General features: G+C 43.1%; 1 protein-coding gene across 6 annotated transcripts in view; it reads left to right on the top strand.

Annotated features, from left to right (window-relative positions):
• Positions 1 to 26,154, top strand: part of mef2cb (myocyte enhancer factor 2cb) — a 71,462-nt gene that overhangs the window by 32,326 nt on the left and 12,982 nt on the right. For 4 of the 6 annotated variants that reach the window (XM_061037923.1, XM_061037919.1, XM_061037922.1 and 1 more), the window contains 3 exons: positions 188 to 405; positions 9,991 to 10,194; positions 24,190 to 24,333. In XM_061037923.1, coding sequence (XP_060893906.1) covers positions 352 to 405; positions 9,991 to 10,194; positions 24,190 to 24,333 — 402 coding nt within the window. In that variant the 5' untranslated portion in view covers positions 188 to 351. Of the gene's footprint in view, positions 1 to 187; positions 406 to 9,990; positions 10,195 to 24,189; positions 24,334 to 24,521; positions 24,660 to 26,154 lie in introns of all 6 variants that reach the window. The other 2 variants (XM_061037921.1, XM_061037926.1) reach the window with 1 other exon arrangement.

Here is a 26,154-nt window from a genome sequence, read left to right as displayed (position 1 = left end):
GTGAAAAACACAGCGGCTCTCACAACATTGTTGACAGATTCTTTGTCTTTCTTCACCCTCCCTTGTGGCTGCCATGATGCCACTTTTATTTTTTTCTCTCAGTATTTTGCCATATTTCATTTCATTTAATGCTCTTCCTCTTCTCTCCTCTCCTCCCCCCCTCCCCTTTCTTCTCTCTTTCTTACAGGTACGGATGCTGGAATCTTTGAGTTGATTGGAACAAATAGAAAGCAGAAAAGCGACAGATAAAGAAAGAGCAGAAGAGTGACGAGAAAGAAGAAGAAGAAAGGGGAGAGTGAAGAAAGCACAGAGTTCTTTAGAAAGAGGAGAGAAAGAAAAAAGACGGGGACGATGGGGAGAAAAAAGATTCAGATCACGCGGATTATGGATGAACGCAACAGACAGGTAAGTCCCTGGGGGATGGGAGGATGGATGAGTGTGAGGGTGGGGAGGAGGAGGGGTGGAGGAGGGAGGAGGGAAAATCACCCTGCACCCCACATAGCCCTGAACAATGAAGGTCTTCTGGGAGTCTGGGCAATAATATGAACTGGACAACAGAGAAGTGTATGAGGGGATATTGCTTTGGGTAGAGGTGTTCCTTCGGTTCATAATGGCGGGTTTGTTTGTGTGGGTGCACCAGGACGACTTTTTCTAAACAGATTTGCATGAGAACATTTGTAATTCTTAAAAAAATAAAAATCCACTGCATATCACTGCCCACTTTAAGGACCGCAGCCTACGCACACAACTGTAGCACCCTTCACACACCCAACCTCTCGCACCATGCCACCGAGTTTAGCTCACCAGCAGTGGAATATTACCGAGTAGCACCGGAGTGGCAGGGTGGCAAAAAACATAAACAAACAACCAAACAGAGATGGGATGGTCCAAAGTGACACACTGGATCGAGCCAACAGGGCGGAGATGAGGTGGAGACAAACCCTGAATCAGTATTTTTCTTCAGCTAAATCTGTAACAGTAGGGCCGCTGTAGTTTTCCTATGCTTGGCAAGGAGACATTTCTAAACCAGAGATGCTGTGCATGCATAGCAATTAGAAAAAAAAACCTTGAAATGAACTAACCTTGCAACAATAGATTTCTTGCAGCACACATTTTTAAGAACAGCTGGCATTACTTGAAAGAGACATGATAAATTGTGGATGTCTTGGTCCAGGCAGACACCGCCGTCTGTGGCAGGAAATAGATAGAGACACAGCTCTCTCACTGCCCCTGAGGCCCGCAATTGATCACTTCCTGTGGCACGACTGACCACTGACACTTTGTCAGCTTCCTGGCAGCCCAATTGGATCCATACGCTACTAACATGGCCCCTGGATCACAGGTCAAACGCGCACATAGTCACACACACACACACCTTGTCCGAACACAGGCTTTACTTCATTGCTTTTGCAGCGTCTCCACTGGCGACATCCACAATGAGAGCCACACAGCCATGCCTCACAGAGTAAAGCGACACAAAGAGGCTTGAGAAATTGATCGGTCAATACTGAAGGAGTAACTGAAGCAGATTGTGACCTCTGTCAGGCATCAACTCAATGAGTGAGAGCGGCGTAAAAGAGGAGAGTGAAAATTTGAGTGCGGGGAAAGAACTTCAAGTAATTATGATTGAGCTCTAATACTGTTATAATGTTGTAATGCTGTGTTCCAGGCTGTAAGAGGTGGAAATTTAGGGTGTCAGACAATCGTAAAAGACAATGAACAGTGATAATCCAGGGGGACATATTTCATTACCCATTAGCTAGGGTCAAACAACAGGTAACGTTAGCTTTCAACTGCCTACTAGCTATATTCAACAGATAGGAAGTGCCTGGCAGCTAAATATTACAGGCACCATTAGCTATCCAACTGTTAGCTCGTAAGTACAGCCGACAACTAATATTACACTTTGAAACGGCCACATTGCCCAACAAATAACATTTTAACAAGGGATTTACGGTGCTGTAATGGTTGCCAGCAGGTGGTTCAAATAAAAAACGGCCGTTTTTAAATGGTAATTAATGGCCTATCAAAGGTGTTTTTTTTAAGTGTTTACAACAAAATACATTCCAATATCCCTCCTGACTTACACGGTTTATTGTCTTTTCAGTTCTAGGTCAATCAAGATAAATCAAAATGATAACTTAAGTCTGAAACTCTTCATAAATTCAGCTTACAACAAAGCAGTGCAATATGATTCCAGAGTTTATGCTTCCCACCCCGAACTCGCTTCAGAGAGAAGTGGGCGCTGTGTTAGTGTGATCAGTGCTCAAGTCCTGCACAAAAACTGCAAAAGATACATAGAAGACAGATTGAAAAACAGGCTGAGAACACCTCACAAAATATACCTATGGGCTCTGAATTATAATGCATGTATTTGTTTTTGAAAAAGAGACAAGCAGACAGAGGAAGAGCAAGGAGGAGGTCACACAGTTTTACATGAAGACTACAGCTATCATGTTGCAGCAGCACCCACACTTCCTCCTTAGCGTTATCTCAGCCCTGCTCTCTCATCCAACCTTAGCCTGGGCCCGCCAGTAACACCAGGCACTCCGGCTCCTGCGGATAAGGAGGGAAAGAGGGAGACAGGAAGGACACCTGAGGGGAATCGATGCCTGAGATATCCGGGCTTTACTTACAGCGAGAGGAGGAGGATGAGGGAGGCGAAGAGAGGAGAGGGAGAGGAAAAAGGGTTCAGGGAAGGAAAAATCAATACATGGCTGGATTTTGTTGTTCTGATCTCTTAAATGATAGCTCGGTTTGTTTTGTTTGTTTAAGTCCAATAGCAATCCCTACTGACATGATGTCATTGGTCTTGTGAAAAACACCACATGCATGAGGCGCGTACGGAACTAAATGTCATTCAACCTACAACCTAAATAAATGACATCACTAAATATGTAGAGGCGGGCATCACAAGACAGACACAGAAACTTCAAATTTCTTAAACGAAAAAAAAAACAGTAAGAAAAAGGAAGCTTTTCATTTGCATGTTTTCACTTCCTATTTAAGGAAATGTTCCAGAGCCTGAGCCAAATAAACAGCAGATGCATTTGTATAGAGCTGATTTACACCTCAAACTCTGTACATACTTTTTTATGTGTATAAGGTTTGAGCAACTTCTTAAAACAGAGTCTTTAAAAATGTATAAATCAAGACGGCACAATACTTCTTTCAGTCCCAAATAACTGCATAAGCCTCATATAGCATTTCCCTTGACGCTTACATGCCTACATAAACTTCATACTGCAGACGTCTTTGGAGGGGCACCACTCTGTGTAGCTGTCATCACTACCTTGCCACCTACAGGGCTACATTGCCCACCATGCAGCGGCGGCAGCATCACAGTGGGCACAGGGCCTGGCCCTCTCTGGGCGGCCACTTTGGGCTGCCACCCCCAGGCCCCGAAACACTTCCCGAGAGCAGGGGCAGAAGGACCAGGCCTCCCTGGCGTTGACTGGCTGCCCGGAGCTCCGGACAGTGGGCAGCAGTGTGTGAGCCCTGGCTCCAAGCCCCACGACCACTCAGACCCTCTCCCAGCCTCGGGCACATGAAAGGGCCCCCTGTGCCATAAACTCATGGGCTGCTCACACAGAGCACACTCTCTTGCTCTCGCTAGCACACACAGATACACGCACACCTTCGGTCTGGGATGCACGCACAGGTGTGTGAAGACATACACTGGCATAAGTTTGAGAAACAGCAGATTACACTTTCTCACAAGCTTAAATGATGATTTGGTGTCTTGTTTTCGCAACATAGCCAAATGCACACTTGTAAACACTTGTACACATTTTAAACACATCTATTTCTCAGGAGTCGGTCCTGGGGATCGACTAATTTACTGCAATTGGCTCTAATTAGTGTAACCTCTCCAGCCAGTGCACTCTGTGGACTTAATTTAGGATGACTTGTTTGTGCAAATCGGTGTGTATGTGTGTGTGCTTGTGTGAGACATGTCGTTTCCAAGGGGGGAAGGGACCAGGGGCCAAAGGTTAATCATGGACCAGGTCATCAGTGGCAGGAAGTAAAAACACAATCTCCAAACTCCCACAAACAAATGTCATACAATCACAGACTTAGCTGGAAGAAGATTACAAATCTAAGTTTTTTTATGTCTTCCTGCGTATGGCCACTCTCTTCCCTCACATTGCGAACAGCAGCGCTGCCGCTGAAATAAGGGGTCTTTTTGTTTCAGCGACAAAGCATTCTTCTCTCCAATCAACAGCACTGGGGTGAGAAAATGTGCAAGTGAAATTAACAGCAGGAAAATAATGAGGCCCACAGGGTCTCTACTCACCCTTGCACCCCTCCTCTAATTCCCTGTTTCCCACCTTCTACTATCTCCTCCTCTAACAGAGCAAATGGCACTCCTCTCCGTCATATGTTCAGCTATGAGACTTTGCCTGGAAAAGGGCTCACTAAGTTCTCACCTTCGATCTGGTGTGTTTTAATTCTCTCATTTTATTTATTTTTCCTTATCCTACTTTTGTTTTTCTCGTTCACATGTTCTTTCTCTCTCATGTCACTCTCCTATTTTCACTCAATTGAAAGTCTTCCTCATTTGCTTCTTCCCTTTTTTCTTTGATATCCTATAATGGTCCAACTTAAAATTAAAGATTTTTATTTGATTTTACACGCCAAAATGATGTATTATAAAGTCTAAAACTGGGTTTGAGGCCCAAAATGCATTTATTATTTCCTTTTTTAACTATTACTTTGAATAATTGACAAACAATCTGAAGCTTGTTTAAGTCTTTCTTAGTAGTCCATTTTTTACAAGCTAATTCTTTATTCAAAGACTTCATTTCATAAAATCTAGAGAGAACAGAAATCAGTGAAACAATGAGCTGCGTTGTGTCCAAAATTGATGTGAGAAAAAGTTTAAACCAAGTGCCTCTTACCTCTTTTAGGTCTTCTCTGTCTGCCTTAGTACCATGACCAATATGTAACAACCACTTTTTTCTCAGTGGGTACATCCTTTTCCACATGTGATTTTTCAGCATTGACAGGACCCTTCAAAGAAGGAGCCATTACAAGATCAATAAAAACTGGCTTGTATTTTAAGACCCCTATCACTTCAGTCGTCATAATTAAGAAACCAATTAGTCAGTTGTACAGGTTAGAGTTAAACTTTTAAGTGGATTCTTCTGATTGAGCCTCTGAATGAAGAAATGTTTGGAGTCTGGGCCTCCTGTTTCCTACTGTATAATGAAGGCGTACTGAAAAAGGATGATAAGAGGGGTTTTTGAGGAGAGAGAAGAGCATAGCATATATTAGAGGTGGGACAAAGCCTCTTTTGTGGTAATGCCCCTCTTAACAGCTTCTTTGGCTGTGAGGCAGAGTTCAGGACCAGGTCTTTGGCTCCTCTTAGTCCTTTTGCGTAAGCCTGTGTCTTCCTGCTCGGCCCTTGACAATGGGAGAAGTGTTTGTCCCAAGACCGATCGTCCTGCTCAAAAGCTGACTGACATCTAAGAATGTGTGTGTGTTTCCCTGCATGGCCATGTTTGGTTTGCTAACCAGCAGTTTTTTGGTGCCTGTCTCTCCTCTCCTCCTCCTCCTCCCCAAGGGAAGCAGGCAGGAGGTGGGAAGCAGAAGCGAAGCCATTGTGAAGGGGAAGCCACTGGCCTCTTCCTGTTATGAGAGGAAATGCATACAAATGTGCTTCCTGTACATCCACCCCCTCTATGCTGCCTCCCCCTCCTCCATCTCTCTCCCCTCTCACCCATGTGTCACAGAAGCTGCCTCCTCTGTCGGTCCCTCTGTTTTGCCTTTTGGCTAGGGGAATTGTAAGTGATCATTTGGTTAATTGAAATTAAACAAACAAAATAAGGAAATGCGAAAATCAATTAAATCAGAATTACAAAAGAAAAAAGTTTAACTTTCTAAAAGGGGAAGTAACGGTAAAGAGTTTGTGGGTTTACATGGGTTTGTATGTGAATGCGTTTGTGTGCGTATGTCTAAACTTCTCCTGGGATTGGTCTATGTGGAAGAGGATAGGGGTGAAGAAAAAGGGCTTGTGTACCACTATGAGTCTACAGTGTTTGTTTATGATTGTTTTGCTTGTGAGTGGGTGCCCATTATGGGGCGACGTAATTCAGAATAAAGGTTAATATCAATATGTTTATATCAAATTCAATAATTATTAGTGTATATGGTGAGAGGCAAGTATTTTGCGAGTAAAATGTTTTTCAAATGTCTCTTTTTGTTGCTATGAACTTTTTCATAGTTAAGCAATGTCATAGCAAATGTGGATATTGACGTGAATGAGTAAAATATTGTAGGAGGTTTCAGAATTTGTAGCATAAAATTCTAAATAATGTTTTTATTGTGGATGCAGAGGCAGAATCTATAGTGCTAACTTGGTTTAAAAAGTTATTATTGATAAATACTTGTTTTTTTACTGTAAGAATATGTGTGGGACTGAAAATGTTAGCCTTAAACTAATGAACAAGGACGCACGCAGACTGTCCTCAAAGCATACAAATACAACATTCTTTATTAAGTTCAGTCTTTAACTCAACGACTGACAAAAGTGGTCAACAAATGTCTGTGTGTGTGTGTGTGTGTGTGTGTGTGTGTGTGTGTGTGTGTGTGTGTGTGTGTGTGTGTGTGTGTGTGCATATGAAGTTAGGCTTCACACTCTGGTTACCCATTTATTACTGTGAAAAAACACAGTTGGCTTCACACTCACACCCTTACACTGTACGTTCCCTTTTTACCAATACACATGGTCGCAAATGTGCTGTAATGTTGCGCTCTTTGTTATTAACATAGTGGTGTGTCTAACAGCACCCACTGACCAAGGAAACAAAGATTACACCCACACTGACATACGGGTGGTTTACAGTGGGGTTTTTTTCAGTGTAACAACAAAGACAGAGGGCTCATTAATTCCAAGGACAAGCTGTTCAACTCGATACAAAGGCATCAGAATTATAGTTGTTAATAAACAAAAATATGTAAGAGATATTAATACTAAGATTTCTGCAATGAAATCATTAGTTCCTTTTAACAAGACTGTTTTGGACTTAGAGAGGGCACTGGTGACATCACCAGCTTGAAGGGTCACATGGCAGCATCATGAGGCCATGAGGTAACAACAGAGTTACTTCAAGTGGGGAACTTTAACACTGTACATAAAAATTGCATAGCTAAGATACAGTGAAAATTAGCACATCCCACTTGATGCTTGCATTGGCATTTGCTATTAAGACAGCCAACTGTCTTTTAAAATGTGTGTTTGCTCAAGCAAGAACTCAATGTATGCAAGCCTGTGTATTTATGGCTGCATGAGCATGGCGTTAGTAATATATGTGATTTGGAGGTAGCAGGTTGTACGTGTCAGATTGAGATGTGGGGGTGCACTGGTGTGATTTTTATGTAGGTGTTATTGTTTGGTCAGTAAATGCTTTTCATAATCACACACTTATTCTCTTCCTGTGGTGTTGTTAAAGTCAGTCTACGTGTGAATTATAATATGTGAAAAATGCATGCTAGGTTCCTCATTTAAAGTGTGAGGCTCAGGAAAAAACTTTGATTGGGTTTATTTTGCATGTTGAAGTTGGATGCAGCGAATGTCAGAATTCAATGCTGCTTGTTAGTTACACACTTTCTTTCATGTTTGCTTGATGTTTATGTCTGATATGTTAGCTTGGATCACTAACATATCAGTGGACCTCCAGACCTCAGGGACTCACACACTTGCGGCCCCAGTGTGAGCCACCTTTTGAAACATTAATGGCCCCAGCAGAGTGTGTGTCTGAGTGACTGGGTGATAACGGAGACGGGCCAGCAGCGAGCTTTGTCCTGCGTTTGCCCCCCAATGCCCTCTTGCATCCAAACCCCAGAGGGAAGACAACACTTCACATGTCCTGACCCCGAATATCTGCTCTGACCTTAAGTCCCACAGTCCTATCATCTTATTGTCTCACTCTTGTACTACTTTGTAAATGCTCTTGTGTCTGTTTTGGTTTTGGATGCTAAAGCTCCAAGTTAGTTGGATATGACAATTAATCTTGTTGTCATGAGATACCTTTTGATCCTACAGTGTTTAGACTGAGACTTTTTTTTTTTTTTTTTTTACATCTTAGGATGACTTTATAAATGTCAGTACGGTATTTAGAGCCCAGGGGAGCTTTTTCTCCTTACACAGTCTGTGAATCAGATGAGTGTTTGTGCCGCAGTACACAACCTGACATCACACACACCGGTTTGTAGAGATTCAGAATGTCGCGTCTCTGGTTTCAGCCTCAGTTGTCTGACACATGGCTCGGCGTGATGCGGTGACATCACTGGAAAACTTTTAGATGTGGAAGCGGGTCCAGGATTCTGCAGTTCATGTGGGGAGAAAAAGAAAAAAAAAAGGGTGGAGGAGAAGGGATAGTTAGATATTTTGTTTCCCTGGTGCATCCTGTGAGATATGATTTCAGGACATCCAAAACTATTTATCAATATCCATTCAATCGCGTCTCCTCTTTCAGATCTGGGAGTTGTGAAGGGAAAATGTGAAGGGCAATGCATGATAGATTTATGCCACAAATCTATTCATACATTACCCTAATCGCCCACACAGAGAGATCTCTTTGAAACAGGTTTTATAGCCTGCAGTTGGAGTCTTTATTGTTGTATTCAGAGCATGTTTAACTGAGTGTTGGGCGGTTTTCATTCTGTATTTTTTGGCCCACTTAAGTGTCAGAAGAGAATAGACAAACATGCAGTTAATCAACAAACTGTGATCATTAGCTACCAGCTGGGCGCAGATCTGGCACTATTTCGTCTTTGTAAAAAAAAAAAAAGCTTTGTCAATACAGATCTGTCATGTAAATAATACACACAGTCACAGAAGAAAATCAAAGAAAGTTCACTACAAAAAAAAAGGAAAAGCAGTGTGTCTCAGAGAAAGAAGCTGGCAGTAGCATCTTGTTTTTTCTTTCTCCTATACAGCCACAGAGCTTACACACATGGCTCTGAAGAGAAAGCAGGTGCAGCTCACTGGAATTAACTCACTTTCGCTGCTCTAGTTTTGATCCAAACAATAGAGGAATAGAGGCTGTTCTATTTTGACAATGTGGCCACTTGCATTCGTTAGTTATTAAAGGTGCTGGTCTTGGGCCTCACACACAAACAAACACACACACACACACACACACACACACACACACACACACACACACACACACACACACACACACACATGTACCTGCACATAGCCACAAACAGAAAAAAAAGAAAAGAAAAAGGGTCCATTAGATAAAACAATATTTGTGGTTCGAGTCGAGTGCATTGTCACTTTATGAGCGCTCACAAACAGCTTCAAGCACAGTCTGAGAGCACATCCGTTATTTATATCAGCGGCCTCTTACTCGCTACAAGAGGCGGTTAATTGGGCAACACAACAGCTGAACAATGTGTGTTAATGTCACTGTGAGAAAATAATGCCTCAGCTATTTTTTTAGAAGAAAGAAAAAAGTTATAGGTGTGCATGTGTCTTATGTTTAAAGCTGGACTGAGACAGCAAGCACATTCAGGCCATATGAAATGGACTATTTAATGCGACATCTGTTTCATGATGAACCTCAGGGCGCTTTGATGTACAGGCAATAACTGATCTTCTTTACCGTTATCTGTCTGAGACACACTGTTTTCAGTTCCTTAAATACAAGGCCAGCTTCTTTTTTTCTTCTTTTTCCTGGTATGGTGCATGGACTGTTACAGTCAGGGGGTTTTGAACCAGCTGCAGACTTCACTTTCATTTAATTATGTTTCCCTGAGAACTGCTCATTTTAAAATGGAAAATATGTTACACTAGATTTCTATTTATTCCTCTATTGTATTGAGGGGGAGGGGGGGATGCACCTTTTGTTGTTTCCAAAACTCTTCAGCTAATGAGAAATGGTTGATTTGATTTGAACTTAGATTTGATTTATTTATTTTTCATTCACATTAGCTAATCATTATCCTGTTATTCCTTTGTCTCCTTCTTTTACCCAGGTGACATTTACAAAGCGAAAGTTTGGCCTGATGAAGAAGGCGTATGAGCTGAGTGTGCTGTGTGACTGTGAGATTGCCCTGATCATCTTCAACAGCACCAACAAGCTGTTCCAGTATGCCAGCACAGACATGGACAAGGTCCTGCTTAAATACACCGAATACAACGAGCCCCACGAGAGCAGGACCAACTCTGATATTGTGGAGGTGAGATAACAAGAAAATGCAGACGGTGCACATATGCATAAAAAAAACACACGCACAGAACCACGCACGCTCATGCAAACACACTGAAACACAAACGCAGACAGATGGTTACAGTGTTTGTGACTCATTCAGCAACCCTTACTTCTCTCTTTTCGTCTTCACACCTAACACAGTGTAAGAAAATGATTGCTCTGTCTGTCTTCCCCAGGGGTTCAGTCCCAACATGAATCCCTTAAAAAACTGTTTTAAGACCTATAGTTTATCAAAATTCAGAATTTTTTTTTTTATTTAAGTTGCTTTTTTTTAACGTGTACTTTACTTTTTTTTACCACTTTAGTTGTAAAGTGTCCCCTGTGCCATATAATCAGATGCCCCTTCCTCTGGTGCCTTTTTACCACTGATGCCTCCTAGATGAGGATGTTGCTCTGACTTTGTTTTGGGCACATGTGGCTCAAGGAGACATTAAACAGTGTCGTCAGGGCAGCTGGTAGGCAGGTAGATAAAGCAGGAAAGGATGCTGGCACCCTCCAAGATCCTTAAGCTCTCAACGTGAACCTGTTATGCAACATTCACACTGCGGCTCTGACGAACCTGGTGGGCCAAACACACACACACACACACACACGCGCACACACACAGGCAATGCATTCATGCAGAGTTTTTTCCTTTCTCTCGCGCGTACACATTTACGCTCACAGCACGCCTGATTAAACTGCACCTGTCCCACAAAGTAGCGATGAATAAATTGTATTATTTAACTGTTTGAAAATGTCACATACAGTATATATTATTCAAGGTTCCTTCTTGTTTATTTGATTAGTTCAACTGTTTGATACATTGAATGTTTTAAAACGAGTACAGAGAGCATTTCTCATTTTGTGTGCAAAATTTAAATTAAATAGAACTGACCACTGACTCTTATCTCAATTGTACACAAATGGAACAGTTGTAATATGACTTATTTATAGTATATATACTGTGATATCTACAACATGAATAATGATTCACAGCCTACTAAAACTTAACTGTATGTTTCCCCTGGAATTTATTGTTCATGCATGCTGATTTGATCATTTTAAAAAGACACCGGCTGACAGCATGATGTTAATTCTTTACATTGTATGTGAACATTTTGATGCACAACATTGTATCTCTGTCATGGTCAGCCCAGTATTTAATAAGTTGGAAAGGAAAAACAAGGACAGGCTAAATGAAATGTCTCTCCTTAAATCACATGCACCTTGCTGGCTGGCCAGTCTGAACACAGCATGGGACGTGTTGTTATCTTTTCATACGGGTGTTGCTGGGCTTGTTGCCCACCTGTGGATGGGCAGGCCCACAGGGAACACTCCCTGCTTTTCCAGATGGCGCTCTGCACCTGACAGCAACCCTTTTACATTTTTCGATTACACATATCAATTGTCCTAGTCTTTGGAAGAGATTTTTAACCTTAAATTATCCCCATCCTTTATGTACTCGTCCCTCATATCATGATTTAGATTTTTTTTTTAAAACTACATAAATAAACAGATGGCAGCATATTGCAAGCTTGAGAGTGCTTTGCTGATGTCATTACTGCTTTTGTTCCATCACCATTTCCATTTGTATTTTTATTTATTGTGTGTTAATGGAGCTCATACATCAAGTGAAACCAGCACTCAACATACGACTGACCCTAATGATGAAAACAAAGAGAATGGACTGGGTGCATTATCATAGACAGCATGTTGCAGCACTAATAAATCCAACACACACAGTATAAATGCTTACCGGTATTCTCCTTTTGCAATATACTGTGCTCTTAGTCCCTTCCTTTAATTCATAGTATGGAACCTTTTCTGTTAATTATTAATGTGGCTGACATGTAACTTTTTTTATTTAACTTAGATTGTTTAACATGTTAGTTCTTCCATGACTTCCTTTTATTGAACATTACAAATGACACATCTGTAAACATCTTTACCGTTTCCCAAAGCTTCGTTTGAGACTAGCTATGAATCAATCTTATTGCCACAGTTTGTGCAAAATTAATCGTGTTCATGTATATCAAAGGGGATAAAAAATAATCCTCTCTGCATTATATAAATTACATTAACCCATTTTGCATCAACTTATACCCCTACTCTTTGTATAAGCACTGATATGTGTAATGCTGCAAGCTCTTCAGCCTCTGTATAGTCGGCATATTAGCCTGCCCCAGCTCAACCCATGAAGAGAGCTGTCACATGTTCAAGCAAGTGCCTGTGACGAGAGCTCCCCGCTTTGAAGCTCTCTCTTTAACTGTGTCTCCATTAGCAAGCAGAGGATGGCTAACGTGTAAACAGCCATGTCAGGGGAGGACGCTAAAGAGCCTAGTGGGGGGAGCACGCTGTAGAGCTCTACCTACACTGTGATCCCTGGAGTACCCCGAGCGACTCACAGCGGGAGAAATTGATCTGAAGAGGCCTTCAGCCTGAGCCGTGGCGTGCTAACGGGATTGGCCACAGGGCCGATACTGGCACGTTTTACATTGGGGATGGGAGGAGGGTGTGTGGACAGGGAGGGCTAGGAACCAGGGGGGTTAGAACACTCCTGCCGAGTGTTGTGTGCCGCTGCTAGGCTACGTCACAGGTGCAGGAACGTGGGTGAGTTGTTGAGTTAAGGGGGGGGGGGGAAGGCAGGAGCGAAGCAGACTTCCTGTCGAGATTGGCAGGATGATGAGGAGGAGGAGGTCCAGAACTAGATGTATGACTAGATTTAGGGGTGTGAATTTGATCAAAGTTTGCCATTAGACGAACAATAACACCTTAAACATGACATTTACTATTTGACATATTTAATTTGTAATTGGTAGAAAGCTCTCGTCTTTAGAAGTATACAGGCTGCCTTCATCTCTCTCCGTCTGTTGCTGCGGTGCCTGAAGGTGTAGTGGGAGGAGAGGCAGAGGTAGGGGAGCGGAGCTCACAGTGTGGGCGGCTGGCATAGAGGCCTGCTACATTAGCAATAAAGCTCTATGTAATTAGCATGTCTTTGGTTGATAATTAGCGTTGTTGAGAGAGTGGCACTGAGAGTGTTGCACAGCCTCTCTAGCTACAGCATGTTTACAAGAGGCTGTAGGGCTTTTTTCTCTCACTCTCTTTCTTTCTCCTCTGTTTTCTCTCCCTTTATCAGGTTTTTCATTGAGCATGCATAATCTCTCAGATTTTTTTTCTGCATTATGTTGCATCTAGGTATGGGTCAATGGCTATATATAGATATGTATGTGAGGGACATAAGTATGGAGAGAGAAAGAGACAGAGATAAAGAGACAGAGAGAGAGGACCATTAGAGAAGGTTCTGATGACTCACTTGTAAACAGTCTCAACTGGGAATGACACTTCCACAAATATCTGTTCAAGCAAAAGGTCCAAGAAAGCAAAGCTAACCCTTATCGGAGCATGAGTTGTAAAACAACAGAAGCTTTGTTAGACAAACATATTATTGTCTCAATCACAACGCATGACACAAAGAAACCCATAATAATTGCATAAATACAGTGACAAATTCAATAAATACATTATGAATCAAACTGAGGACATGTGTTACCACTCACAGAGACTCTCCTAAGAGACTATAATAAAACATGTACACTGTATCATCAGCTGTTAAACCAGTGGAGCGGTCCACATAATTAATGCTAATTGTTTAAAGAGACATCTAAGCCTATCCAGGCAGAGGCAGACCCTCTATCATTGGATGTCAGAGCGGTGTCATCCTGGCAAGTCTACACTCCACTCTGACTCTGGCTCCAGATAAAACAGTCCGACATGCAGATAGATTTCCTATACTCGCACTTTGCCAGGTCAGTTTCCTGGACATGTGAACTGAATTAGACGTCATGTTGGGAAATGACAAGAGAAAAGATCCATCTCTCCCTTTTCCCCCACTCTTTTGAGTCCTGCATAAGAACAATAACTCTGAGCTCTTATTGGCGTTTCATTATGCCAGTGTGGGGGTTGTTAATTGCAATAGCACATGAAAGAGTCTTTTCTTTACCCCTCCCGATGATTGCAGAACAAGCCCAAAACCTAAGCAGCGTTGGCTGGTTCTGGCTGTGATTGAATGGCCCCAAATCCAACAACACTCTTGGGCTGTGCCAAATCCCTGTTCCACAATAAATTTGTTTTCCCCTCACTGAGACAAAGAACACAGGTTTGGAAAACAACTAAAGGGAGCTGTGATAGGGAGCTATATCCCGTAAATTCCTGCAAATACCTCAGTGGAAGGAGGGAAGGATGCTCAAACGCTAGTGCATACTGTTTTTGCATTTACAGAAAGAGCTATTTTGCATAAACACACACATAAGTGTTTTTGGCCTGTGTCAGTGTGTCTGCACTGCATGGGCCTATGCTTGTGTACATACTGGTGACAATTGGCTTGAACCCCGCAGAGCTGACGGCATTGTGATGACCTCAGCCAACACAGCACACTCTGATGCCATTGGCTCAAGTATCACATGCAACGGCACATGGCTCCTGGTACTGACCTGCCTGCCTGCCCGCCTACCTGCCAGAGGAAAGGTCGTTAGCCAATCCCATTTCCAACAGATTAACCTAATCTGAAAGTTCAGCTCACCCTGTAATCTTAAACAGCAGCAGCAGGGCTCTGCCTCCCCACCCTTTCCTCGACTTGTTCCTTTTCTCCTTTCTCTCTATCTGTCCTCACCTAGAAGTAACTATTGAATGGGGGGGGGGGGGGGGGGGGGCAGAGGGATGGATGAGTGCGAGGGATGAGAAGAGAGGGAGGGAGGGGAAGAGGAATGGAAGGGAGGAAGGCTGGTAATTATTTCCAAAGGTCATTCTGTTAATGACTACCCGCTTCGCTAATGAGATTCAGCAAAGCTCCCTCACCATGTTTCACCCTGCGTATGTTTCACCCGTGTGCCGAGATGTGTGAGAAGCACAGGTGTGATTTCAGCCCAGTGACTGTCCACTGGATGGGGGGGAGGGAGAGGAAGTGAGGGGGGTGGAGATGGGTGGAAAAGAAGAAACATAAGGCAGTTATGTCTGTGAGAGGGCAAAAAAAATTACGTTCCACTGTGTTGCTTTGCACAATTTTTGTTTCTGTGATCCATAAAACCGGATTTTCCTCATATTATAAAAACTACAGAGTGTAACTTGTCTGATTTGAGGCCATTCACCAAAAAAATCCCTTATTTATAAATCAAACACATTTTTCTCTGATTTCTCATAGTCAACAGGACATGTGATCTCCCTCTCTGAAGTGCCAGTGTGCTCATGTTCTGCCTCACTCTTGTGAAAATATTTTCCAGCAAGTGAGCTATTCTGTGTGCTTATTTGGTTTCTAAACAGCAATGGAGAACATTAGCCTTAAGGAGTTTTCTGTGTTGAGCAGCTCTCTGAATGACTTCTTCTCATGGCTTCTCAAACACTATATAATCACTACGGCTTCAATGCTCTCGCTAATTTCTCCTCTGCGACTTGGACATGTGTCAGCTTCCAAGAGAAATAAGAAAGTGCTAGCCCATCTCCTGTATTACAGATGTACACATTGATTTTGAGTGGAGTCATTTGGGAGGTTTTAAAGGTACATGTGGTGCAGCATGGGACTGAGGCAAAGGGGTGGGGTTTGGCACGGCGATCACAGTGCTTCAGTGTTCACTAGTGGCCAAGAGATTGGCTTGTTTTTCCTGGTGAGATGAGGATTTAAGGGAGAAGCTGCTTTAACTCGCTAAGTAAATTAACCCTGTGACATTGGCAAGGTAAGAGGTGCAGCAGTTTGTTATAACAAAGACTCTGATGACAGTCAGGAAACAGCCTCCAGCACATCTTAGTAATAAACAAAATAAGGAAAACAAGATGTCAGCTGGTATATTGGGTTGATAAATAGGATACATGTTGAGGAGTTGGTACATTTGTGGCAACTTTACAGGTTAAAACAATTGTAAAGTTGTCTCTTCAAGTCAGAGCTAAAGAAGCTACTACATTTTTTATAACCGTGGATTGTCTCTGATTTGACAGTTTCATGAATTCCACCAAAAAAGCCCTTTCCTTTGTCCGTCTCTTTTTCCTGGCTGTCATATTTGGATCTTACTTGAACCTTCCTGTATTATTTTTTTTCCTCTGTGTGCATAGAAAAGGTTGGTAGGAAAAAAAAGCACTCCACAAAACCTAGTTATCATTTTTTTTCATATATGTCTCCACTTTTCCTTCACAGTACCATGTTATTGGCAACTCAACTCTCCACATAAAAACTAGTTTTGTAAGATGGTCAAAATAAGACTCCTGCCCCAAAACACGCATCAGCATCACATGCTTGTATTTGATGTACTTTTTTTTTTTTTTTTAAATAAATGCGTCCAAAAGTGGTCTAAAAATAGCATGTGGTGAGGCTAAAAATAGTTGCCTTGCTGGCGGTCGGTCCTTGCTGGGAGAGAGAAGAAGAATAGGTCTGGAATCTCTCTCTCCCTCTCTCTCTCTCTCTTCACCCCCTCCCCTCGTTTTGTTTGAAACAGGGTGGGTGGTTGTTGTTTTTGTAACAGAGCAGTGAGTAAGCGAAGTGTCAGGCTATTCATTCAGCCTCCCTCTCTCTCTCTCTCTCTCTCTCTGTTTCTGTGGATCGCCCCGAGGAGTTGCCCTCGGCGGCCACATGCACAAGACCAACGGTTTGAAACCCTGCATTGCACGTAAACATTTGATCTTTCGAATAACGGATTTGATTATTAAATCTGATTTTTCTCCTCAGCCTATAAACTTTACCAAACAGAGGCTTCTTCTCTTTTTTTTTTTTACAAGAAATACGTTTCGGAGAAGTTAAATCATTTTTCTCAATTGAATAGAAGTCAATACAAGTGACACACAAGCAATTTATTCTCCTGATTGAGCTCAACATTGTCTGCTTTAGGCTTTAGACTGGCACACATCTGTCTCAGGCGCCAGCCTCAGACATAAAGGGAACGAGTTTACTGAGTTCCTATTTTATAGACTATACGCCGCTTCCACTTTTTAAGAGAGCCTAAACGCAAGATGACAGATAATGTACATGATCTGAAGGCTGAGCATTTTATTCCACATCAGACACCCGCTGCCCAGAAAAGCAGAACCTCAGACGAGAAACTAAGTAGCACTTGGATCTCAGTCAGAGGTGTTTTTTAAGGTCAATATGCTGAAGCGGAAGTCTGAGGTACTCCCACAACAACAAAAAGAAGGTTTCAAAAATAGACTTGTTTGAAATGTGCCAATATGTGGTCCCTGTGGTGTGGAGCGGTGAAAAAGGCAGGCCACTTCTGAGGCCAAAAAGGCGAGACTTTTCCACTACACAGCCTAGAACAATTCACGCTAGCCATTAAGATGAAATGATGCCTTGTTCTTTTTGAACTATTTGTGGAAAATACAGAATAATGAAGAGCTATTTTTATAGATGGCATTCCCTGCCCTGCCTGGAGCTTCCCCACCCCCCTGGCCTCCACCCCCTCCCCTCCTTCCCTGCCATGGTGGCTGCTGCTTTGGACAGGGTGTGGAAACTCAAGGTCACAGTATAGAGGTCAACCGGCTGGTCATTGTTACTCGAGGCCTCCCTCGGGGTCCCTTTTCCTGCTGTGGCACCACGCGATAAGAGACAGAGAGACAAAAGACGATAAGTGACGGTTGGTGAGGGGATGGAGAAGGAATAGAGGATGGTTGGAGAAGGACTTGAAGTTTTGCCATCCTAAGAGAAGTGGAGATATTTTGTTCTATCTGTTACATTGTATTTTTCAAGTTAATGATCAGATAATAACAAAGGGCTTTATTGAGAATTTCAAAATTCAGACATGTGTGACATTGAATGTACTGCTCTCATGGTTTAACAGTGTAGAAAGCAAGTACAGTATAAGAATATTTTCCACACATTATTTATCCTTGTCGAATTGTTTCGTAGGTTAAATCAGACACACATATAGACACATTCTTATTCCTCTTATTTGAATAGAGCCATATTATGCAACCAGAGTGTAGACAGGATGAAAGATGGGAAGGTTGAGGGTGTAGACAGAAGTGCCCTCTTTATTCAGTTTCACTGAGCTGGCATTGTGTCTCATAATGTCTATCTGGGTAATTATACAGTGTAGTGACTAGTCTGAATGACCACTTTGTTCCCGGGGCCGGGATACTGCTGTAGCAAACAGTGTTGGATTCTGACATGTGCTTAGTGTTTGTCTATTCCATATGGGAAACACTGCACCATCTGGTATTGTGCTGCGTCCTGGCTAGCTAACACTGTCGGTCTGTGGGCTCTCGTCTGCAGCCTGCTCTTCTTAATGGTGATTTTAGCACATGCATTATCACAATGTTTGCAGAAATCTGGGGGAACCTTGTCGCACATGACACCCTTTGTGTCTTGCTTTTGTCCCTCTGCTTTCTCTAAACACTTTTCTGTATTTTTTTTTCCCAACTTTCCCTTCCGCTTTTTAATCTTAAATAAATCTAGTAATCCTTAGACAGCTAGTAATTACAAATTTAGCCGGCGTTATTACTGAACACACGACCACTTTGCCCAGGGATGATGGATCCCAGATGCAAGCCTTTGATTCTTGATTATAGTGCAGCGGGGCACCATGAGTGAGGGGCTTCAAAGCCAACCAAATCATTGAAAAGTCATTGATGCAATCGTTTTCAACCAGTGCACGGGGACGCACAGATGATGAGTGATTTGGGGACCCATTTCTTTCGATTGGTAACCTACAAACACAGACACACACTCAAACACGCACCATGCAGCCCTCTTCCATGGGCATGCCCCTCGACATGGTCCTGGCATGTTCAAACCACGCTTCATGAAACTGTGGCCTTCTTGCCTTTGGTCTGCCATCTGCTTCCAATAAGCTAAGCCAGCCTGATCCCTCTGATGTTCCCTCCACTCGGAAAAGCAGAGAGAAAGAAAGAGTGAGCGAGAGAGACGGAGAGAGTGAGGGGGGAGAGACAAAAACGAGAGCAAATATGAGAGAGCCAGACAGGCATAAAGAGAGTAGAAATGAGGAGAACGAGAGCACATCTCAAACATACTATTGCCCCACTCATGTTGCCTGCTGGGGGGGTCTTAATCCACATCGGGTTCACTTCACGACCACCTAGATATTTTGTGATTTCTCCTCCCTGCCTCACACCTAGAGTAAAGATAAGCAAAAACAGATAAAGGAAGATTTGGAAAACCTTTTAAATTCAATTCTAATTCACTTTGGGTCCTAAATCGGTTCCTGAAAAGTCTGTCATGTGCACGTTATGGTCACACTCAGTCTACACAGTTCTCCACACATTCTGACGGCAGGTCTGCACAACTTGCGTCTTGTTGTGTCTCAAACAGTATATCTGATAGATTGAATCTATCATATTAACATTGTGTCAGCGTAGACCAAGGACCTGCTTGCGGATGTAGGTAAATTAATTGTGATCTCCTTGTACTTGTTGTTGAGGCAATAAAGAAGCTTGAACCTCGCGAGAAAAAGCTGTTAAATCCAGTGAGAATATATTTTATTTTAATAGCACAGCAAGCATGATGAACCTAAAGTGTCACAGTTACAAATGTTTTGATATTGTGCTCTTCTGTCAGCAAATTGTTTTCCATCCACTGTTGCAAAATACTAGAAACCATAAACGGCTGAATTTATTGGGTAGCACTTTTGTTCTGTGGTACTATACTATCTTCTTTCATAAGTCTTGGTTTTGCTTACAATAGTTTGTGTATTCTGAAGACCGTGCAGTGTTGGCAAAGATATAAAAGGCTCTTTATAAACTGGCTGTTTTTGTAGAAGAGGTTTTGCTCTGTCGCTGTTAGCCATTGGGTTGAAGACATTGAGAAACATTTACTGGCCTGGCTGTCGCCAATGGCCATAAACACAATATTGAATGTGTCGTAGCCTTTAGCCAGTGCCAAAATAACTGCAGAAGGGAATGGTTGGCCATGAAGATTGGTCAGAGTCTATCAAAAATAAAGACGTACCCGTCACGCCAACAATGTGTGGACTCGGCTTCTGTCGAGACATGGGATTATTGCAGAAAATGTGGGGAAGAGGTATGGAGACGGAGACAGACCTAGCAGCAGACTGAGATGGAGGGATGGGGGCATGAAGACAGATAGAGGGGTAGAGAGGGTGAGCAGGGTGGCAGAATGCCGAGCAGACGGATCCTGGTATGGCAGGAGCTCTGGGCAGGCGTCAGCTGTCTCTCGTAGACCCCCTGGGGCCACTCTGAATTCACACCCAAATACCCTCCACTGTTTTTTTCACAACAGCTACATAAAGTTAACACCGATACCCCAACTATGAACGGAGAAAAGCTTAGACTTTTTTTTTTTCCAACAGTAAGAACATCAGAAAATGAATATCTTTGACAGAATGCACTAACATGAAGCCAAAGTGAATCAGTTTAGGTCCAGGTCGACCTCACTCAACATTCCTTTAACATTCATCTTACCCAGGTTATTTCGTCCTAGTCTAGGCCAGCCTATCTGAGGGTGAAGAGCTGAAGGGTACCGATGAGACGGGTGTCTAAGTATGTAGGACGCCGTGTCTATGCTGCGCCTGCTTCATACAGGCCCTGTGACAAGTCGAGTCATGAGGGAGCATCATGAAGAAGGAGTTTAATTAGGAGCAAGCCTCCAAAGGGGCCACAGAGAAAGACACAGAGCCAAGCTAGCATACACAGCGTTTATTGGAGCCTTTCCTCTCTGTATCTGATACTTTTTCTCCTTCGTCCCTCTCACATTTCCTGCAGCTTGTAAAGTCAACTGTTCACATTGTTGTAGCTTGTAGCTTTAGCGCTGTTCTTGTCCTCCACTCCATTTCTCCATTAATCGTTCCCTCCTGAGAGTTCCTGGTTTTCTCGCTTCGCAGTATGTCCACATTTAGTTTTTTTTTCACTTGTGTTAAACTGCAGTCTTTGTTTGGTTCGTATTCTAAAATATTTCAAAAACGCTACAAAAATCATTAAAAATGTATAATAAAAATGACACATTTTTAAGTACAATAAAATGGCTTTAAACTTAAATGATGCTCCATGCCAGCAGCCACAGTGAGAGAGCAAAATAATTAGTATTTCTTTGCAGTATCTGAAGACCCGAGAAACTTGATAAATTGAATTGAATTTTAATATAGGAATAATAATTTGGGCAGATGTTATGTGCATAAAATTCATTGCACTAGTGAGCCGCACCAAAGTTTCTGTTTAATCCTCAGAATATTATCATATTCCCCAAAGACTCTATTTCCATGGCAGCTCTTCTTACTCAAACTTCTCTTTCCTTCAAATAATAAAAACTGTTGCCGTTCCTCCTTCATGATCACTATTCTTTCAGTCAAATCTGAAATGTATACATCTCTCATATGTCTTGTATAGTGTTGATGTCACTAAGTAACAGCCGTAAAGCCTTGTTTGGAGCAGCAGGCGGAACAGAAATACATATTCAGGGCACAGATGAAGCAATGGGCTATTAGAGAAGGGGGACATTTAAAGGATGATGAGATCCGGGGGGCACAGAATGGTAGGACACAGAGGTCCTTCTATGGCTGTATAAGTGCTCCAAGGGCTCTGATTGGTTGTTGGGTTGTGTGTCAGCCTTTGGCAACAGGTGTGAAGTCTGTAAACAGGTGGGCATAACTGGGATGAGCAGCATACCGCCCTTGTACCGCGCCCTAGATGTGCTGAGCCCTGTTGGGACGCTAAGCCTGGGCCACATGCTTCGAAGTCATGTAACACCCAGGCTCCCTGAACTTCATCAACACCCGATGCAACCACAGCCCAACCCCCCCTGCTGGACCACCAGCTTAGTTACCCCATATGGGTGTCACCTTTACCCCAGCCCTTGCTCTCCATTTCCCAGAATGGAAGTGAGTGAGCTGCTTGCGGTAGGTGGTAGAAATCCGTGCAAAGTAGGAAGAAAACTTGTTTTTTCTTGCATGCATTCTCCTGTGAACAGAAAAAGGCCAGCAGTTCAGCGCTTGTCAGCTCGATATGATGCATCGCCAAGGCCGGAATGAAACTCCACAAAAGAAACAGCAGAAAGAAAGTTTTTACATCTCACGCCTTTGCCAAAAAAAGACAGCATGCTAAACCTCTGCAACCCCTTTGTTCTCTTGACTCATCCACCTCAGATCGCGCAAGAGTGCCTGATTCACTGCAGGTCTGTTAGAAGTCAGATCTCCTGCATCGCTGCTGTTGATTTGTTTGGTGTGATTTCCTGAAGACTGTCAAAGATGTGAGAGAAGCTTTCAAATTCAGAATTCCAGATTTCCACTCTGGGAGGCCAAGTGAGGATTCAGCGAGAAAGAGGAGGAGAGCCAGTGAATGTTGACACGCTTACAGTAGCTGCCTCGCCACGAGACGCCTCAGGAATCAAACAGTTATCACACACACAAAAGGAGCCCTCTAAGTTCACTAAAACCACACTCAAAACAGCCCTTTGTTGTGCTGACATGAGAGATGACTGGATTGTTATTTGTTTTCTAAGCAGGCAGATCGCTCCCTGTCACTCCTGCTGCTGGTTGTGATGGAGGAGCTAGCTTCCGTGAGCGAGTACTGACGGAGAAAAAAAAAACAAAAATGAGAGGAAGAAGTTCACTGAGATTAACTTATCTTAGCATCTATCTTCCTCCTTTTCTCCTGCTCGGTCTCTCTCTCTCTCTCTCTCTCTCTTTTTTTTCTTGACGCTAACACCCACTCATACACACCCACACATGCACACACAAACACAGACTCATTCCCCTCTTTCCCCTCCCACACACACACACTCACACCAGCAGACACACACACACAAAAACACACACACACACACACTACAACATATTCGGAGACGCAGAAAGAGAGAGGCAGAGAAAAGAGAGACACACACTTGATCAGCATCAAATACAGGCTGTACTAAAGTAAATTTAATTACGTCTGTCTGATATGGAGCTTCAGATGAAAGTAGGAGAGCGCAGTGTGAAGCGACGACTGCACAGACAGGAGCAGGCCCGTGATATTCCTCCTGTAGACTAATCTCCCTTTATTAAAGCCAGGAGGAGAGAGAGGGAAGGAGGGGGGGGGGGGAGTGGGGGGCGGCTGGGTGTTGTGGGGAGGGCTTTGATGAGATCTCTAACTGTCAGCTACTGTACTTTTCTTCTCTCCGGCTCTGTCTTTGTCTCTCACTTTCCGAGGCAAACGAACACAGCACCTCGCGCTACGTGCCTGCTTGCTCAAGCAAACATACCCGGTGCTATCACACACAGTAATGTGCTCTGAAACTTATCCCTGTTGTTATGGTTGTCAACAATATCTAAGGAAGGACACGGGCAGCTCTCTTTGTGTGTCTCTGCCGCTCAGAGGGAGTGGAGAGCGAGCGGAGAGTCTGCTGTTTTCTGGCCACTCTTACGGGGGCAGGTGGCCATCAGGTGGCCAAAACAGAAACTGCCACATTTAAATAGCAGATACACCACAGTCATGAACTCCTCCCCTGTGTTTAAGCTCGATCTTATGACCAACAAATGATTATAGTTGTGGAATATGTTTTACTTTTATGACTTTTTCCCCTTCCTGCCTAATTATGAGGTTTCAAGGTCCCAGGATTTGTCATCTGGTCAAGAGTTTGATCATTTGTTATGTCTCATTATTGGATGCGATCAGATCCTCTGTGCCATCTTGAATGTTTATATGTATATGTGTACTTGTTCAGGAAGACGTCAGTGTATCCTTGTTTCACCCCGAGTTGAAGGAGGTCAGAATGGAGCCTGCCAAAATGAATCATTGGAAAGTTCAAGAACTCTTGCAGAAATGATTGCTCAGACATAAAAATGAATAGCGAAAGTACTGAAAATCTCCAAATAAAATGGTGATAGTCTTTTGTGAAGTCATCTCTAAATGGCTTTCCAAACGCTGTCTAATTGGACTTGTCTTTTGCAGGATTTATTCTGAAAAAAAAGTGTCCCCTCACAGTCATCAACATCTGTCTTTTCACCTAGTTAACATCCCGAAAGCCCTTCAATTGTTTGTGTAACTGCTCTGTTTGCAGACGTTGAGAAAGAAGGGCCTAAACGGCTGTGACAGCCCAGACCCCGACGCAGATGACTCGGTAGGCCACAGCCCCGAGTCCGAGGACAAGTACAGGAAAATAAACGAGGACATTGATCTGATGATCAGCAGACAGAGACTGTGTGTAAGTACCTCTCATTATTCCCCGAGCCTTCCTCTTACCTTTCTTTCCTCTCTTTCCCCTTTTTTTCTCCCTGTCACTACGTCCTTGTCTCCTTGTTTTTCGTCATCTGTTCCTACCACCCGCCCGTCTCTCCATCCCTTCGTCTGTGTCTCCATTCGTCCGTCTCTGTGGTTGTTGGGACCTGGCAGGCGTTGAACAAGAAGGAGAACAAAGGCAGCGAGAGCCCGGAGCTCGAGTCTGCTCTCATCCTTACCCCACGCACTGAGGAGAAATACAAACAGATTAATGAGGAGTTTGATCACATGATTAAAACCCATAAGATACCTGTAAGTACTGGGTTGACACTGTGCTACAGGCTAACAACACGCTGACTGGCCTGTAACTGTTGAGCTAACCCAGCTAACCACTAGTGTTTGCCTGTAGACTAAATACACAAAATGAGAGTGAAAGTAAAACAAGAGCAAAATTATATTGTTGCTTAAACTCCTTTGATTTGACCTGATTACAGCTGAGGAATGGTCCTCTAATTTAACAGAACTGTATATCTACAGTAATTGCAGACTTTCTCTCTTGACAAATTTTTAACCTTACCAGGTTCTCTCCTTGAACCCGTTACCCATAATGCCTTTCTCTGGCTCTCGAGGGAGCTGCGGTCTGCATGTGCTTTTCCTTTTTCCTGCAGAAAAACACAGAGCTCATGTGCCCGCAACAAGAAGGACAGACCATGTGGTGATGAAACAGTATAGAAGACATTTGAAAAAAACAACTTAAATACTATACCCAAGTTAACTTACTTGCTTAAGCGTCATTAAAGCAGCATCTTTGTTAATGGACATAAATATTTTTAGATATGCAAAATGATAGATTTTTACATTTCAGTGTTAATTTCACAGAAGTACCCAGAAACCACAAAAGAGAGGCAGCTTTCTATGTAATCTAAGCCTGCTCTTTATTCAGAAAGCACCATATTAGAGTGGTTAGTGCTCTTTAGAAAAAGATAATTCCATGGTAGATAATTCAGAGAAGAACAGTGGTGTCTAAGCCGTGTGGAGCAGAGAGGGGAGATGTGGTTAGAAGCAAGGCAAGGGTTTGTGAGCTGGGGTGGAGTGAGTTTGGGATTGGAGCTGGGGGGGTTGGGGTAAGGGGGTATGCACACAACAAGTGGCAGTTCAGTGTGTGGTCAGGGTGGCTGCCAGCACTGGGCCTCTGGATTGCAGGGGACTGTGTGTGGGGAGAGGCAGAGGAGGAAGATGAGTGAAAACAGGAAGGATGGCACCAGTTAAAGGACAGCTCACAGACGGGGCCCTCACACCCAGTAATTGAGTGAACGTACATGCAATAAAAAAAAACACACACAGATACCTCCCCCACTATTAGAAAAAACTGCACAGAGAGGTCATGAGGTACAAAGACTCCCAACAAGGAATCTGAGATGAAGAAATTGCAGAAAAAGGGAAAACCATAGACAGCCCCTCACTGGTTGAAAAAGAAAGCATCCATCGTTTTTGGCTAGCCCACTCCTGTGTAAAGTTGCAGTAAAAGCAAAATGTGCAAAAGCCCTTCAATGAAATATGGTATAAGTAACCGTCATTGTACTTTAAAATAATATTTGGCCTGCAATAAGGACATTAACAAAGGGGAGAAGATGGAAAAAAAGACGTAAAACTGTTAAGAAACATATACCACATCCACGTACACCAGGGCTGATGATCTCCCTCGTGCAGTCCCTGGGACACATGGCAGTAATTTAGGGCTCTATTTTCTACTTCCTTAAGCTAACATGCAGGATCAACCACTTCCAGGGCACTCCCAAGGTTAAGC

This window comes from Labrus mixtus, chromosome 5 (genome assembly GCF_963584025.1).
Source record: "Labrus mixtus chromosome 5, fLabMix1.1, whole genome shotgun sequence".
Lineage (NCBI taxonomy): Eukaryota > Metazoa > Chordata > Actinopteri > Labriformes > Labridae > Labrus > Labrus mixtus.
This window is presented reverse-complemented; position numbering and strand designations above follow the sequence as displayed.